The 15,398-nt window shown below is 41.3% G+C and overlaps 1 protein-coding gene across 4 annotated transcripts in view; it reads left to right on the top strand.

The window, feature by feature from the left end:
* The window catches only part of vtd (RAD21 cohesin complex component verthandi), an 81,650-nt gene that overhangs the window by 54,384 nt on the left and 11,868 nt on the right, over positions 1 to 15,398 (top strand). For all 4 annotated transcript variants that reach the window (XM_070097003.1, XM_070097004.1, XM_070097001.1 and 1 more), the window contains one exon: positions 2,525 to 2,674. In XM_070097003.1, coding sequence (XP_069953104.1) covers positions 2,525 to 2,674 — 150 coding nt within the window. The remainder of the gene's footprint in view (positions 1 to 2,524; positions 2,675 to 15,398) is intronic.

Below are 15,398 nucleotides of genomic sequence, written 5' to 3'. Positions count from 1 at the left end.
TCTTACTGCTGTCACCATGTCATAGAACTCCAGTAGGTTTGTGACACAGATTTCCCGTCCCTGAAACCATGTTAGCTGCTGTTGATGAGATCATTCCTTTCTAGGTGTTCCACCACTCTTCTCCTGATAATCTTTTCCATGATTTTCTCAGTGACACTGGTCTGTAGTTTAGTGCTTTATGTCTGTCTCCTTTTTTAAAAATTGGGACTACATTTGCTGTCTTCCATGCCTCAGGCAATCTCCCTGTTTTGATAGATTAATTGAATATTGTTGTTAGGGGTACACATAGTGCCTCTGCTCCCTCTCTCAGGACCCATGGGGAGATGTTATCTGGCACCATTGCCTTTGAGGTATCTAGCTCACTCGGAAGCCTCTTCACTTCTTCCTCAGTTGTGTGCCCCACCTCTCTGTCTTTCTGGAGCCCCTTCTGTCTCCTCTGCGAACACTTCTTTAAATCTCTTGTTGAGTTCCTCACATACTTCACGGTCATTTCTTGTTGTCTCTCCTCCTTCCTTCCTTAGTCTGATTACCTGGTCCTTGACTGTTGTTTTCCTCCTGATGTGGCTGTATAACAGTTTTGGGTCATATTTGGCTTTCGCTGCTATGTCGTTTTCATATTGTCTTTGGGCCTCCCTTCTTATCTGTGCATATTCGTTTCTGGCTCTACGACTGCTCTCCTTATTCTTTGGGTTCTTTACCTTCTATATTTCTTCCATTCCCTAGCACACTTGGTTTTTGCCTCCCTGCACCTTTGGGTGAACCATGGGCTCATCCTGGCTTTTTCATTATTCCTGTTACCCTTGGGTACAAATCTCTCCTCAGCCTCCTTGCACATTGTTGTTACATATTCCATCATCTCATTAACTGGCTTCCTTGCCAGTTCTCTGTCCCACTGAACCCCGTTCAGGAAGTTCCTCATTCCCATGTAGTCCCCTTTCTTGTAGTTTGGCTTCATTTGTCCTGGCCTTCCTGCTTCTCCCTCCACTTGTAGCTCTACTGTGTATTCGAAGCTTAAAACCACATGATCGCTGGCCCCAAGGGGTCTTTCATATGTGATATCCTCGATATCTGCACTACTCAAAGTGAATACTAAGTCCAGTCTTGCTGGTTCATCCTCTCCTCTCTCTCTTGTAGTGTCCCTTACGTGTTGGTACATGAAGTTTTCCAGTACCACCTCCATCATCTTAGCCCTCCATGTATCTTGGCCCCCATGTGGCTCCAAGTTCTCCCAATCGATCTCCTTGTGGTTAAAGTCACCTATGATCAGGAGCTTTGCCCTGCATGCATGAGCTCTTCTGGCCACTGCAGCCAGTGTGTCAACCATCACTCTATTGCTCTCATCGTACTCTTGCCTTGACCTCCTGCTGTTCTGTGGTGGGTTATACATCACTGCTATTACCACCTTGGGACCTCCAGAGTGAAGTGTTCCTGCTATGTAATCACTTTCTTCTCCACTGTCTCCTCTCTCCAGCTCATCAAAATTCCATCGGTTTTTGATCAGCAATGCTACTCCTCCACCCCCCCTGTTCCCTCTGTCTTTCCTCAGGATCTGGTATCCCGTTGGAAAGATGGCATCTGTTATCATACCTGTAAGCTTGGTTTCTGTGAGAGCTATGATGTCCGGTGATGCCTCTTTGACTCTTTCGTGCCATTCCTCCCACTTATTTGTTATTCCATCAGCGTTTGTGTACCATACCTTCAGTTTCCTTTCCAACACTGTGGTTTGGGGGGCCTGTGAGGGTGGGAGACCTGGTAGCATACTGTGGGATTCTATAGCTCGGTGTTGGGTGGAAGCTGTGGGTATGGATTGTAGTGTGTGTTGGGATGGTGTGATAGGTTGTGGGGTTCTGAGGATAGTTGTGTGTGTGCTTGCCCTTGCTGCTCTGTTCTGCTCTGACTGACCTCTGCTGGTTCCATCCTTGTCTCCTTTCCTAGCTCCTTTCGCTTTTTTTGTCCTCTCCCTCAGCTGCTGTCGTTCTGTTTGTGTTCTGTCTCTGTCTAGGAACACCTTGTACTCTTCCAAGTATTTGAACCGTGGTTTCTCTTGGAGGATCCTGTTCCGCACTGTTTCCGTCCTGAGAATCAGCTTGATCGGTCGGTTTCTCCCCTTCGAGTACCTCCCTATTCTCTGAAAATTTACAATCTCGTCCATCTCTTCTTCACCTATTTCTGTGATGTTTTTCTCAATCTCCTTTCTTTCTTGCTGCCTTTCAGTGTGTGTGCTTTCCTCTCTCCTGAAGCCCATGGATAAACACTGATTTTGCCCTTTCCTCCTCCCATTGCCTCACCCTCTGTGACTCTGGATCCTGCCTGTATGTGGTCATTTTCTCCCTTGATTTTTCCAGTGGCTCTTGATAGCATGGTTGTGCCTCAGCATTCGACATATCACCCTCTCCATCTGCACCCAGCTGTTCTTCCCTTTCACTCCTTGGCCTGTGTGTGTGTGTGCGTGCACGTGTGTGCGCATGCGCACTGTAGTACAAGATTGATATTTTATGATAATACATTTTCTTTATTTTATTAGGAGGAGCAAGCAGATGATGAAACTTATGAACAGTTTGAAGAAAGAGTGGTGAACAAAAGAGCTGGCCAGATGTTCGTTAGCATTAAGAGGAGGCTAAGACATAACAACATTCTCTTCTCTGATTTAGTACACAATAATAATAGAAAACAGGTAATGTGAATATTTAAAATTTTAAAAAATCCAAGAGATTATGCAAAATGTAAATATAAATGAACCCTGTATTTACTGCAGAATGTTCCTTGAGGCAATAAGCAGAAATATCCTTGGTGTAAATTTAAAAGTACTATTTACATTTTTTTTTAGTTTTTGATAGTGTACGTGAGGAATGTTTAGTAAACATAGGAGTGGTGTAACAAAGTTGAATTTGAAAAGTTAAGGGTTGACTTAAGAGCCATGATGAATGGGGAAAAAAAATTAGTTGATATTAAAAGAATAAGGTTGAGAATAGATATATGAGAAAATTGTGGGAGGTAATGCATATACTGTATGGATTACAGTATACAGTTATTGGCCACTTTATTAGGTACAGTAGGGTCCCACTTATAAGAACATAGCGTACGTAATAAAGCAAACAGATCACTGGGATTTATATCAAGAAGTGTAAACAACAGAAGTTCAGTGGTTATATTAGAAGAGAGAGAGAGATTTTGGGAGATGTTAAGTGAATGTATAGGAGCCTTTGAACCAAGTGAGAGAGTAATTGTGGTAGGGGACCTGAATGCTAAAGTAGGAGAAACTTTTAGAGAGGGTGTGGTAGGTAAGTTTGGGGTGCCAGGTGTAAATGAAAATGTGAGCCCTTTGATTGAACTTTGTATAGAAAGGGGTTTAATTATAGGTAATACATATTTTAAGAAAAAGAGGATAAATAAGTATACGAGATATGATGTAGGGCGAAATGACAGTACTTTGTTGGATTATGCATTGGTAGATAAAAGACTGTTGAGTAGACTTCAGGATGTACATGTTTATGGAGGGGCCACAGATATATCAGATCACTTTCTAGTTGTAGCTACACTGAGAGTAAAAGGTAGATGGGATACAAGGAGAATAGAAGCATCAGGGAAGAGAGAGGTGAAGGTTTATAAACTAAAAGAGGAGGCAGTTAGGGTAAGATATAAACAGCTGTTGGAGGATAGATGGGCTAATGAGAGCATAGGCAATGGGGTTGAAGAGGTATGGGGTAGGTTTAAAAATGTAGTGTTAGAGTGTTCAGCAGAAGTTTGTGGTTACAGGAAAGTGGGTGCGGGAGGGAAGAGGAGCGATTGGTGGAATGATGATGTAAAGAGAGTAGTAAGGGAGAAAAAGTTAGCATATGAGAAGTTTCTACAAGGTAGAAGTGATGCAAGGAGGGAAGAATATATGGAGAAAAAGAGAGAGGTTAAGAGAGTGGTGAAGCAATGTAAAAAGAGAGCAAATGAGAGAGTGGGTGAGATGTTATCAACAAATTTTGTTGAAAATAAGAAAAAGTTTTGGAGTGAGATTAACAAGTTAAGGAAGCCTAGAGAACAAATGGATTTATCAGTTAAAAATAGGAGAGGAGAGTTATTAAATGGAGAGTTAGAGGTATTGGGAAGATGGAGGGAATATTTTGAGGAATTGTTAAATGTTGATGAAGATAGGGAAGCTGTGATTTCGTGTATAGGGCAAGGAGGAATAACATCTTGTAGGAGTGAGGAAGAGCCAGTTGTGAGTGTGAGGGAAGTTCGTGAGGCAGTAGGCAAAATGAAAGGGGGTAAGGCAGCCGGGATTGATGGGATAAAGATAGAAATGTTAAAAGCAGGTGGGGATATAGTTTTGGAGTGGTTAGTGCAATTATTTAATAAATGTATGGAAGAGGGTAAGGTACCTAGGGATTGGCAGAGAGCATGCATAGTTCCTTTGTATAAAGGCAAAGGGGACAAAAGAGAGTGCAAAAATTATAGGGGGATTTAGAAAAGGCATATGATAGAGTGGATAGAGGAGCAATGTGGCAGATGTTGCAAGTATATGGAATAGGTGGTAAGTTACTAAATGCTGTAAAGAGCTTTTATGAGGATAGTGAGGCTCAGGTTAGGGTGTGTAGAAGAGAGGGAGAATACTTCCCAGTAAAAGTAGGTCTTAGACAGGGATGTGTAATGTTACCATGGTTGTTTAATATATTTATAGATGGGGTTGTAAAAGAAGAAAATGCTAGGGTGTTTGGGAGAGGGGTGGGATTAAATTATGGGGAATCAAATTCAAAATGGGAATTGACACAGTTACTTTTTGCTGATGATACTGTGCTTATGGGAGATTCTAAAGAAAAATTGCAAAGGTTAGTGGATGAGTTTGAGAATGTGTGTAAAGGTAGAAAGTTGAAAGTGAACATAGAAAAGAGTAAGGTGATGAGAGTATCAAATGATTTAGATAAAGAAAAATTGGATATCAAATTGGGGACAAAGAGTATGGAAGAAGTGAATGTTTTCAGATACTTGGGAGTTGACGTGTCGGTGGATGGGTTTATGAAGGATGAGGTTAATCATAGAATTGATGAGGGAAAAAAGGTGAGTGGTGCGTTGAGGTATATGTGGAGTCAAAAAACGTTATCTATGGAGGCAAAGAAGGGAATGTATGAAAGTATAGTAGTACCAACACTCTTATATGGATGTGAAGCTTGGGTGGTAAATGCAGCAGCAAGGAGACGGTTGGAGGCAGTGGAGATGTCCTGTCTAAGGGCAATGTGTGGTGTAAATATTATGGAGAAAATTCGGAGTGTGGAAATTAGAAGGTGTGGAGTTAATAAAAGCATTAGTCAGAGGGCAGAAGAGGGGTTGTTGAGGTGGTTTGGTCATTTAGAGAGAATGGATCAAAGTAGAATGACATGGAAAGCATATAAATCTATAGGGGAAGGAAGGAGGGGTAGGGGTTGTCCTCGAAAGGGTTGGAAAGAGGGGGTAAAGGAGGTTTTGTGGGCTAGGGGCTTGGACTTCCAGCAAGCATGCATGAGCGTGTTAGATAGGAGTGAATGGAGGCAAATGATACTTGGGACCTGACGATCTGTTGGAGTGTGAGCAGGGTAATATTTAGTGAAGGGATTCAGGGAAACCGGTTATGTTCATATAGTCGGACTTGAGTCCTGGAAATGGGAAGTACAATGCCTGCACTTTAAAGGAGGGGTTTGGGATATTGGCAGTTTGGAGGGATATGTTGTGTATCTTTATACGTATATGCTTCTAAGCTGTTGTATTCTGAGCACCTCTGCAAAAGCAGTGATAATGTGTGAGTGTGGTGAAAGTGTTGAATGATGATGAAAGTATTTTCTTTTTGGGGATTTTCTTTCTTTTTTGGGTCACTCTGCCTCGGTGGGAGACGACCAACTTATTGAAAAAAAAAAAAAAAAGTCTGTTGAGTATACCTGGTAAAGTGTATGGTAGAGTTATTATTGAAAGAATTAAGAGTAAGACGGAGAATAGGATAGATGAACAAGGAGGCTTTAGGAAAGGTAGGGGGTGTGTGGACCAGGTGTTTACAGTGAAATATGTAAATGAACAGTACGTATTTAGATAAGGCTAAAGAGGTCTTTGTGGCATTTATGGATTTGGAAAAGGCGTATGACAGCGTGGATAGGGGGGCAATGTGGCAGATGTTGCAGGTGTATGGTGTAGGAGGTAGGTTACTGAAAGCAGTGAAGAGTTTTTACGAGGATAGTGAGGCTCATGTTAGAGTATGTAGGAAAGAGGGAAATTATTTCCCAGTAAAAGTAGGCCTTAGACAAGGATGTGTGATGTCACCGTGGTTGTTTAATATATTTATAGATGGGGTTGTAAGAGAAGTAAATGCGAGGGTCTTGGCAAGAGGCGTGGAGTTAAAAGATAAAGAATCGCACATGAAGTGGGAGTTCTCACAGTTGCTCTTTCCTGATGACACTGTGCTCTTGGGAGATTCTGAAGAGAAGTTGCAGAGATTGGTGGATGAATTGGGTAGGGTATGCAAAAGAAGAAAATTAAAAGTGAATACAGGAAAGAGTAAGGTTATGAGGATAACAAAAAGATTAGGATCAGATATTTGGGAGTGGACGTGTCAGCGGATGGATCTATGAAAGATGAGGTGAATCATAGAATTGATGAGGGGAAAAGGGTGAGTGGTGCACTTAGTAGTCTGTGGAGACAAAGAACTTTGTCCTTGGAGGCAAAGAGGGGAATGTATGAGAGTATAGTTTTACCAACGCTCTTATATGGGTGTGAAGCATGGGTGATGAATGTTGCAGCGAGGAGAAGGCTGGAGGCAGTGGAGATGTCATGTCTGAGGGCAATGTGTGGTGTGAATATAATGGAGAGAATTCGTAGTTTGGAAGTTAGGAGGAGGTGCGGGATTACCAAAACTGTTGTCCAGAGGGCTGAGGAAGGGTTGTTGAGGTGGTTCAGACATGTGGAGAGAATGGAGCGAAACAGAATAACTTCAAGAGTGTATCTGTCTGTAGTGGAAGGAAGGCAGGGTAGGGGTCGGCCTAGGAAAGGTTGGAGGGAGGGGGTAAGGGAGGTTTTGTGTGCGAGGGGCTTGGACTTCCAGCAGGCATGCGTGAGCGTGTTTGATAGGAGTGAATGGAGACAAATGGTTTTTAATACTTGACGTGCTGTTGGAGTGTGAGCAAAGTAACATTTATGAAGGGGCTCAGGGAAACCGGCAGGCCTGACTTGAGTCCTGGAGATGGGAAGTACAGTGCCTGCACTCTGAAGGAGGGGTGTTAATGTTGCAGTTTAAAAACTGTAGTGTAAAGCACCCTTGTGGCAAGACAGTGATGGAGTGAATGATGGTGAAAGTTTTTCTTTTTCGGGCCACCCTGCCTTGGTTCGAATCGGCCAGTGTGATAATAAAAAATAATAATAAACATCTTTAGTAAGGCCTCACCTAGATTACGCAGCTCAGTTCTGGTCTCCATATTACAGAATGGGCATAAATTCGTTAGAAATCATTCAGCGTAGAATGGCAAAATTAATACATAGCATTAGAAGTCTTCCTTATGGAGAAAGATTGAAGACCCTTAAATTACATTCACTTTTTAGGCGAAGAATGAGGGGAGACACGATTGAAGTGTGTAAGTGGAAAATGGGTATCAATAAAGGGGATATAAATAAGGTCTTGAGGATATCTCTGCATAAGAATGGAGGAACACTGTAGAAGGCCTACTGGCCCATGCGAGGCAGGTCCTTATCAAAACGACCTCTACCTAAAGCTACCCAAGAAATGAATCCCATACCCAATTACACCAATCAGACCCAGCCCCTCCCACTCATATATTTGTCCAATCTCTTCTTAAAGCCACCCAAGGTCCTAGCCTCTATCACCCAACTGGGAAGATTGTTCCACGCATCTACAACTCTGTTAGAAAACCAGTATTTACCTATGTCCTTTCTAAATCTAAATTTATCCATCTTAAATCCATTATTTCTTACCTGGTTTGACACCCTCAGTACTTTATTAATATCTCCTTGTTTATGCCCGTCATCCACTTATACACTTCAATGATATCTCCCCTCATTCTACGTCTCTCCAGAGAGTGGAGATTTAAGGCTTTAAGTCTATCTTCATACAGGAGATTCCTTACACAGTAAATCATTTTAGTCATTCTTCTCTGTATGTTCTCTAATGAATCTATATCCATCCTGTAGTAAGGGTACCAAAACTGAGCAGCATAATCTAAATGAGGCCTCACCAGTGGTATATAGAGCTGTAAAATAACTTTTGGACTTCTGTTACTTACACTTCTTGAGATAAATCCAAGTAATCTGTTAGCCTTGTTGCACACACTAAGGCACTGCTGTCTTGGCTTTAGATTTCTGCTTGCCATGACTCCCAAGTCTTTTTCACATTCTGTATGATCAAGCTCTACTTCACCTAGATTATAGCTTCGAGGGTTATTTTCATTACCAAGGGCTAGTACCTTACACTTATCCACGTTGAACTTCATCTGCCATTTTTCAGACCAAGACATTAATTTGTCTAAATCCTCCTACAGCTCATTGCTATCCTCCTCAGAATGAATTATACGACCTATCTTTGTATCATCAGCAAACTTACTCGTGTCACTCGTAATCCCTTCATCAAGGTCATTAATGTAAATTATGAACAGGAGAGGGCCTAAAACTGATCCTTGTGGAATGCCACCAGTGACTAATCCCCATTCAGATTTCACTCCATTAATGGTAACTCTCTGCTTTTTATTGGTAAGCCATGCCTCTATCCATGCTAGAACTTTACCTCCTATACCATGAGCTGCCACTTTTCTTAAGAGCCTCTCGTGAGGTACTCTATCAAAGGCTTTACTAAAATCTAAATAAACAATATCATGTTCTTTATCACTGTCAACTGCCTCAAATGTTCTATTGAAGGACGTCAGTAAATTTGTCAGGCAGGAACGACCTCTCGTGAATCCATGCTGAGAGTCATTTATCAAGTTATGCTCTTCAAGGTGACTTCTAATAATGTCAGCTATAATTGATTCTAATAACTTGCCCACTATAGATGTCAGGTTTTTTTTTTTTCCCCCAACAAGTTGGCCGTCTCCCACCGAGGCAGGGTGACCCAAAAAAGAAAGAAAATCCCCAAAAAGAAAATACTTTCATTATCATTCAACACTTTCACCACACTCACACATTATCACTGCTTTTGCAGAGGTGCTCAGAATACAATAGTTTAGAAGCATATATGTATAAAGATACACAACATATCCCTCCAAACTGCCAGTATCCCAAACCCCTCCTTTAAAGTGCAGGCATTGTACTTCCCATTTCCAGGACTCAAGTCCGACTATATGAAAAAACCGGTTTCCCTGAATCCCTTCACTAAATATTACCCTGCTCACACTCCAACAGATCGTCAGGTCCCAAGTATCATTCGTCTCCATTCACTCCTATCTAACACGCTCATGCACGCTTGCTGGAAGTCCAAGCCCCTTGCCCACAAAACCTCCTTTACCCCCTCTTTCCAACCCTTTCGAGGATGACCCCTATCCCTCCTTCCTTCCCCTATAGATTTATATGCTTTCCATGTCATTCTACTTTGATCCATTCTCTCTAAATGACCAAACCACCTCAACAACCCCTCTTCTGCCCTCTGACTAATGCTTTTATTAAGTCCACACCTTCTCCTAATTTCCACACCGAATTTTCTGCATAATATTTACACCACACATTGCCCTTAGACAGGACATCTCCACTGCCTCCAACCGTCTCCTCGCTGCTGCATTTACCACCCAAGCTTCACATCCATATAAGAGTGTTGGTACTACTATACTTTCATACATTCCCTTCTTTGCCTCCATAGATAACGTTTTTTGACTCCACATATACCTCAATGCACCACTCACCTTTTTTCCCTCATCAATTCTATGATTAACCTCATCCCTCATAAACCCATCTGCCGACACGTCAACTCCCAAGTACAGTGGACCCCCGCATAGCGACCTTAATCCGTGCAAGAGGGCTGGCTGTTATGCGAAATGTTCGCTATGTGAATGAATTTTCCCCATAAGAAATAATGGAAATCAAATTAATCCGTGCAAGACACCCAGAAGTTTGAAAAAAAAAATTTTACCACATGAAATATACATTTTCCTACACACAAAGAGAAGGATACATGCACAATAGTAGAGTAGTACATGCACAATATATATTGTGCATGTACTACTCTACTAAATGAAGAATAAATGACACTTAAATTTATTGAAGATGCAGCAATGACTGATGAGACACTGTGTCCTGGGAGTGCCTTTTCCTCCTGAGTACTGTAGGTCCTGTTTGGTATTTTCTTCCAGAACAGGCCTTATCACACTGTGTATGTCACTACGATTCTTAAATCTCTCAAACCAACCTTTGCTGGCTCTAAATTCACCAATATGAGCACTAGTTCCAGGCATTTTCCCTGTTCACCTGGGTGTTAGTCGACTGGTGTGGGTTGCATCCTGGGAGACAAGATTAAGGACCCCAATGGAAATAAGTTAGACAGTCTTCGATGACACTGACTTTTTTGGGCTATCCTGGGTGGCAAATCCTCTGGGGTTAATTGTTTCTTGGTATTCTCAATAAGCCACACCAACAACGGTGCTACAGCAGCAGCAGCAGCAGCAGCTGACGATGTTACAGCAGCAGCAGACGATGCTACAGCAGCAACAGACGATGCTACAGCAGCAGCAGACGATGCTACAGCAGCAACTGACGATGTTACAGCAGCAGCAGACGATGCTACAGCAGCAGCAGCAGCAGACGATGCTACAGCAGCAACAGACGATGCTACAGCAGCAGCAGACGATGCTACAGCAGCAACTGACGATGTTACAGCAGCAGCAGACGATGCTACAGCAGCAGCAGCAGCAGCAGACGATGCTACAGCAGCAGCAGCAGCTGACGGTGGTACAGCAGCAACAGACGATGCTACAGCAGCAACAGACGATGCTACAGCAGCAGCAGACGATGCTACAGCAGCAGCAGATGATGCTACAGCAGCAGCAGACGGTACTACAGCAGCAGGAGCAGCTGACGGTGGTACAGCAGCAGCAGCTGACAGTGCAGCAGCAGCTGACGGTGATACAGCAGCAGCAGCAGCTGTACCACCAATAGTAGCAATGGTTGATTGGGGTTTATTATACAACCTGGCCAGCTCGGAGACACGCACTCCACTTTCATACTTATCAATGATCTTTTTCTTCATCTCCATAGTAATTCTCACCCTTATTGCTGTAGGGTTGGCACTAGAAGCTTTCTTGGGGCCCATGGTCACTTATTTTCCAGAAAAAAATCACCAAAAACACTGTAATAATACAAAATGTTCCGATTGTATGCTTGGATGTTACCGCGGAGGCTGGCTGGTAAACAATGCCACCCGCGGAACATGTGAGCGTGGCTCAGGCCGCACATTGGACGCGTCTCGGACGAAGGCCGCTGAGCGGGTTTTTGGGCGCTATGCGGGGCAAAATTTTAGCGATCAAAGCGTCCGCTATGCGGATTGTCCGCTATGCAAGGCGTCCGTTATGCGGGGGTCCACTGTATCTGAAAACATTCACTTCTTCCATACCCCTCCTCCCCAATTTGATATTGGACGGTAATTTGAAGGAATATAGGAACCACATTAACCATCTTCAAGAACTCTGGCACAACACCGGTAAGGAGGGACGCATTAAACACACTCGTTAATGGCTGACTAAGCTCCATCTTGCATTCCTTAACCCTTTCAGGGTCCAAGGCCAAAATCTGAAGTGGTGCCCCAGTGTCCAAGAATTTTCAAGAAATTTTTTTTTTATTTTTTTATTATGAAATGGTAGAGAATCTTTTTGCGAATGTAATAAAACAAAAAGTACGAAATTTGATGGAAAATTGACAAAATTATGCTCTCGTGAATTTTGATGTGTCAGTGATATTTACGAATCGGCGATTTTGCCGACTTTGACTCCCATTTTAAGTCAATTACATTATTCCAGTCGACCAAATTCTTAGCTATTTCACTAGTATTACTTCTGTTCTATCGATTGAGCACAAGAAATCGCCAAGTCAACTGTTTCAATTACAAAATAAAGTGACTGGAAATTGGTGATTTGGCCAATTTAACACAAAGTTCAAAATATTCCAATTTCAAAATAGGGTCCAGAATAAATAATGTAGGTATTCCTGGCACTAAACTACCATTTCCTCTGTTCATTAGTTATGTTTTGAAGCTTTACAAATAAATTCCATTTTGATTTTTTATTCACATAATGAATTTTTATTCACACCAAAAAATAGAAGATTTACTGTTATGCAATATTGTAATAATTGTATAAATATCATCACCACATTTGTGAATGTATATTAGACCCACCAGCTGGTGTGTATTAGACGTGTGAGGTCGTTTGTTTACTCTTGAACATCGGCAAAAATTTAACATTTCTGCCACTTTGAGCTCAGTTTCAAGCCATTTCCCGTGCTAAAACCAATCAAAATTATCTCTATTTCTGTAATATTTCTTCCATTCGATCAAATGAGACCAAGAAATCACAAATACAACTATAAAAAACATACGAAAAAACACTGCAAAGTCGCTGTTTTAATCGAAAATCACGGTCTCAGTTTTTTTTTTCTCTCATTATACACAGTGTGCTGCAGGATTTGTTTTATGTGGTGCACACATACCACATAGTTGTATTCTCTCATATCTAGGCCCAAATTTACCACTCACAGTTTATCAGAGTGAGCTGAGCTCATGACGTAGATCTACGGTTTGGACCCTGAACGTAAAGCCGTAGATCTACGGGACGGACCCTGAAAGGGTTAAGTACCCTGGAAAACAGCTCATCGGGTCCCGGGGACTTATTTTACTTCAGTTTGTCTATCTGTTTAATAACCATTTCCCTCGTGACAGTAATATTAGTTAATTTAAATTCATCAGGAACTAAATAATTGTTAATTACTGGAATCTCATTTACATCTTCCTGTGTAAAAACTGACAAAAAATAGCCATTAAATAAGGAACACATTTCCAGTTTGTTATCTGTCAGCTGTCCATTCCCAATTTTCAGAGGTCCCACTTTTTCCTTCACCTTCGTCCTATACACTTGAAAGAACCCCTTTGGATTAGTCTTTGATTCATTAGCAACTCTAATTTCATAGTCATGTTTAGCCTTTCTAACCCCCTTTTTTACTTCTCTCTTAAGCTAAACATATTGGTCAGTAAGGTTAACCTCTCCTCTTCTGATGTGCCTATAAATTCCCCTTTTCTTCCCTAATAGATGTTTTAGCCTCCTGTTAACCCATTTGGGATTGTTATTATTAGACCTAATTTCTCTCTGGGGAATGTATATACTCTTGGCACGGTGTACATTTTTAAGAAAAAAATCATAAAAGCAGATCCCTTCATAATCATAAGTATGATCATCGTCAATAAAATCGTTAGCTAGATAACCCCAATCAAGATTAGACAGGTGTTCCCTAAGTCCATTATAATCGGCAGAATGGAAATCGGATTTTTACTGTGTTATCATTATTCTTGCATTCCCAGTTAATGCTAAAATTGATGGATTTGTTATCACTTGTGCCAAGCTCTTCAGTGATCTCCAGATTATTTAGGAGTGTTTCCTTATTTGACAAGACTAGGTCTAGCAAATTATTACCCCTGGTAGGCTCTGTTACGCACTGCTTCGGAAAACAGTCCTGAACTGTTTCCATAAAGTCACTGGATTCTAGATTACCTGTCAAAGAATTCCAGTCAATTTGACTAAAGATAAAATCCCCTACAATCATCATGTTATTGTGTCTAGAAGCCCTAACAATTTCGTCCCAAAGAAGTCTCCCTCTATCGTGATCCAAGCCTGGAGGTCGGTATATTACACCTAGAATTAGTTTTTCTTGACCCTCTACAAACTCGACCCAAACAGATTCTGTTACTGTTCCATCTATTTTTATACCTGATTTTATGCAACAATTAATATTTTCTCGAACATATAATGCAACTCCTCCCCCCTTCCCATTACATCTATCCACATGGAACAACTTAAACCCTTGAATATTACACTCAGCTATCATATCCCGACTCTTTAAATCATACCACGTTTCAGTTAATGCAATGATATCAAAGTTCCCAGCACATGCCACCAAACATAGTTCATTAATCTTATTTCTTGCACTTCGACTGTTAGCATAAAATACCATCATATGTTTTTTCTTCTGCACATTTTTCCTATTCATCTTTGTTTTTACACAATTTCTGAAATTATCATTACCCAGAGTTACTCCATGACAGTTACTGTTAAGATTCTTAATATCAGAGCATAAGTCAATATATTCATACTCATTATTTATCATTTCTAAACCCATACCTCTAACTAATCCTAGTTTAAAGTCCTAACAACCCCTTCCTGAGGGTTCTCTACAAGAGAGAACCCTCAGTAATGGATTCACATTAGACAAGTTTTGATTTAGAAAGGATATAGGAAAGTATTGGTTTCGAAATAGGGTAGTTGATGAGTGGAACAGTCTGCCTAGTTGGGTTATTGAGGCTAAAACCTTAGGTAGTTTCAAATTTAAGTTGGATAAATGCATGAGTGAGAGGGGTTGGATTTGAGTGGGACTTGCATATGAGTGGATAGAGTTATCAGAGCTTATTTCTTGGGTGGCATTGAAAATTGGGTTGGGGAAATATTTTGTTAGTGGGATGGATTGTAAAGGACCTACCTAGTATGGGCCAACAGGCCTGCTGCAATGTTCCTCCTTTCTTATGTTGTTATAAGAAAATAAGAATGGAGGAACACTGCAGAAGGCCTCCTGGCCCATACAAGGCAGGTCCTTATCAGAACTAAGAACATAATGGAGGAACACTGAAAAAGGCCTACTGGTCCATACAAGGCAGGTGCTTCCTTATCAGAACTAAGAACATAAGAATGGAGGAACACTGAAAAAGGCCTACTGGTCCATACAAGGCAGGTCCTAATCAAAACGACTCTACCCAGAGCTACCCAAGAATTTACTCCCGTTCTTCTGGGTATTAATAAAGGGGATATAAATAAGGTCTTGAGGATATCTCTCCAAGAGAGAACCTGCAGTAATGGCTTCAAATTAGATAAGTTTAGATTTAGAAAGGATACAGGAAAGTATTAGTTTGGAAATAGGGTAGTTCATGAGTGGGAACAGTCTGCCTAGTAGGGTTATCGAGGCTAAAACCTTGGGTAGTTTCAAATTTAAGTTGGTAGACAGCAACCACCCAGGGAGGTACTACCTTCCTGCCAAGTGAGTGTAAAACAAAAGCCTGTAATTGTTTTACATGATGGTAGGATTGCTGGTGTCTTTTGTCTGTCTCATAAATATGCAAGATTAGACATTAAAATGGTATAAAATACCGACAGGTTGTTAGGTGAGACACATATGCAACAGTTAGGTATCTTTATTTTGAAACG

This window comes from Cherax quadricarinatus, chromosome 56 (assembly GCF_038502225.1).
Source record: "Cherax quadricarinatus isolate ZL_2023a chromosome 56, ASM3850222v1, whole genome shotgun sequence".
Lineage (NCBI taxonomy): Eukaryota > Metazoa > Arthropoda > Malacostraca > Decapoda > Parastacidae > Cherax > Cherax quadricarinatus.
This window is presented reverse-complemented; position numbering and strand designations above follow the sequence as displayed.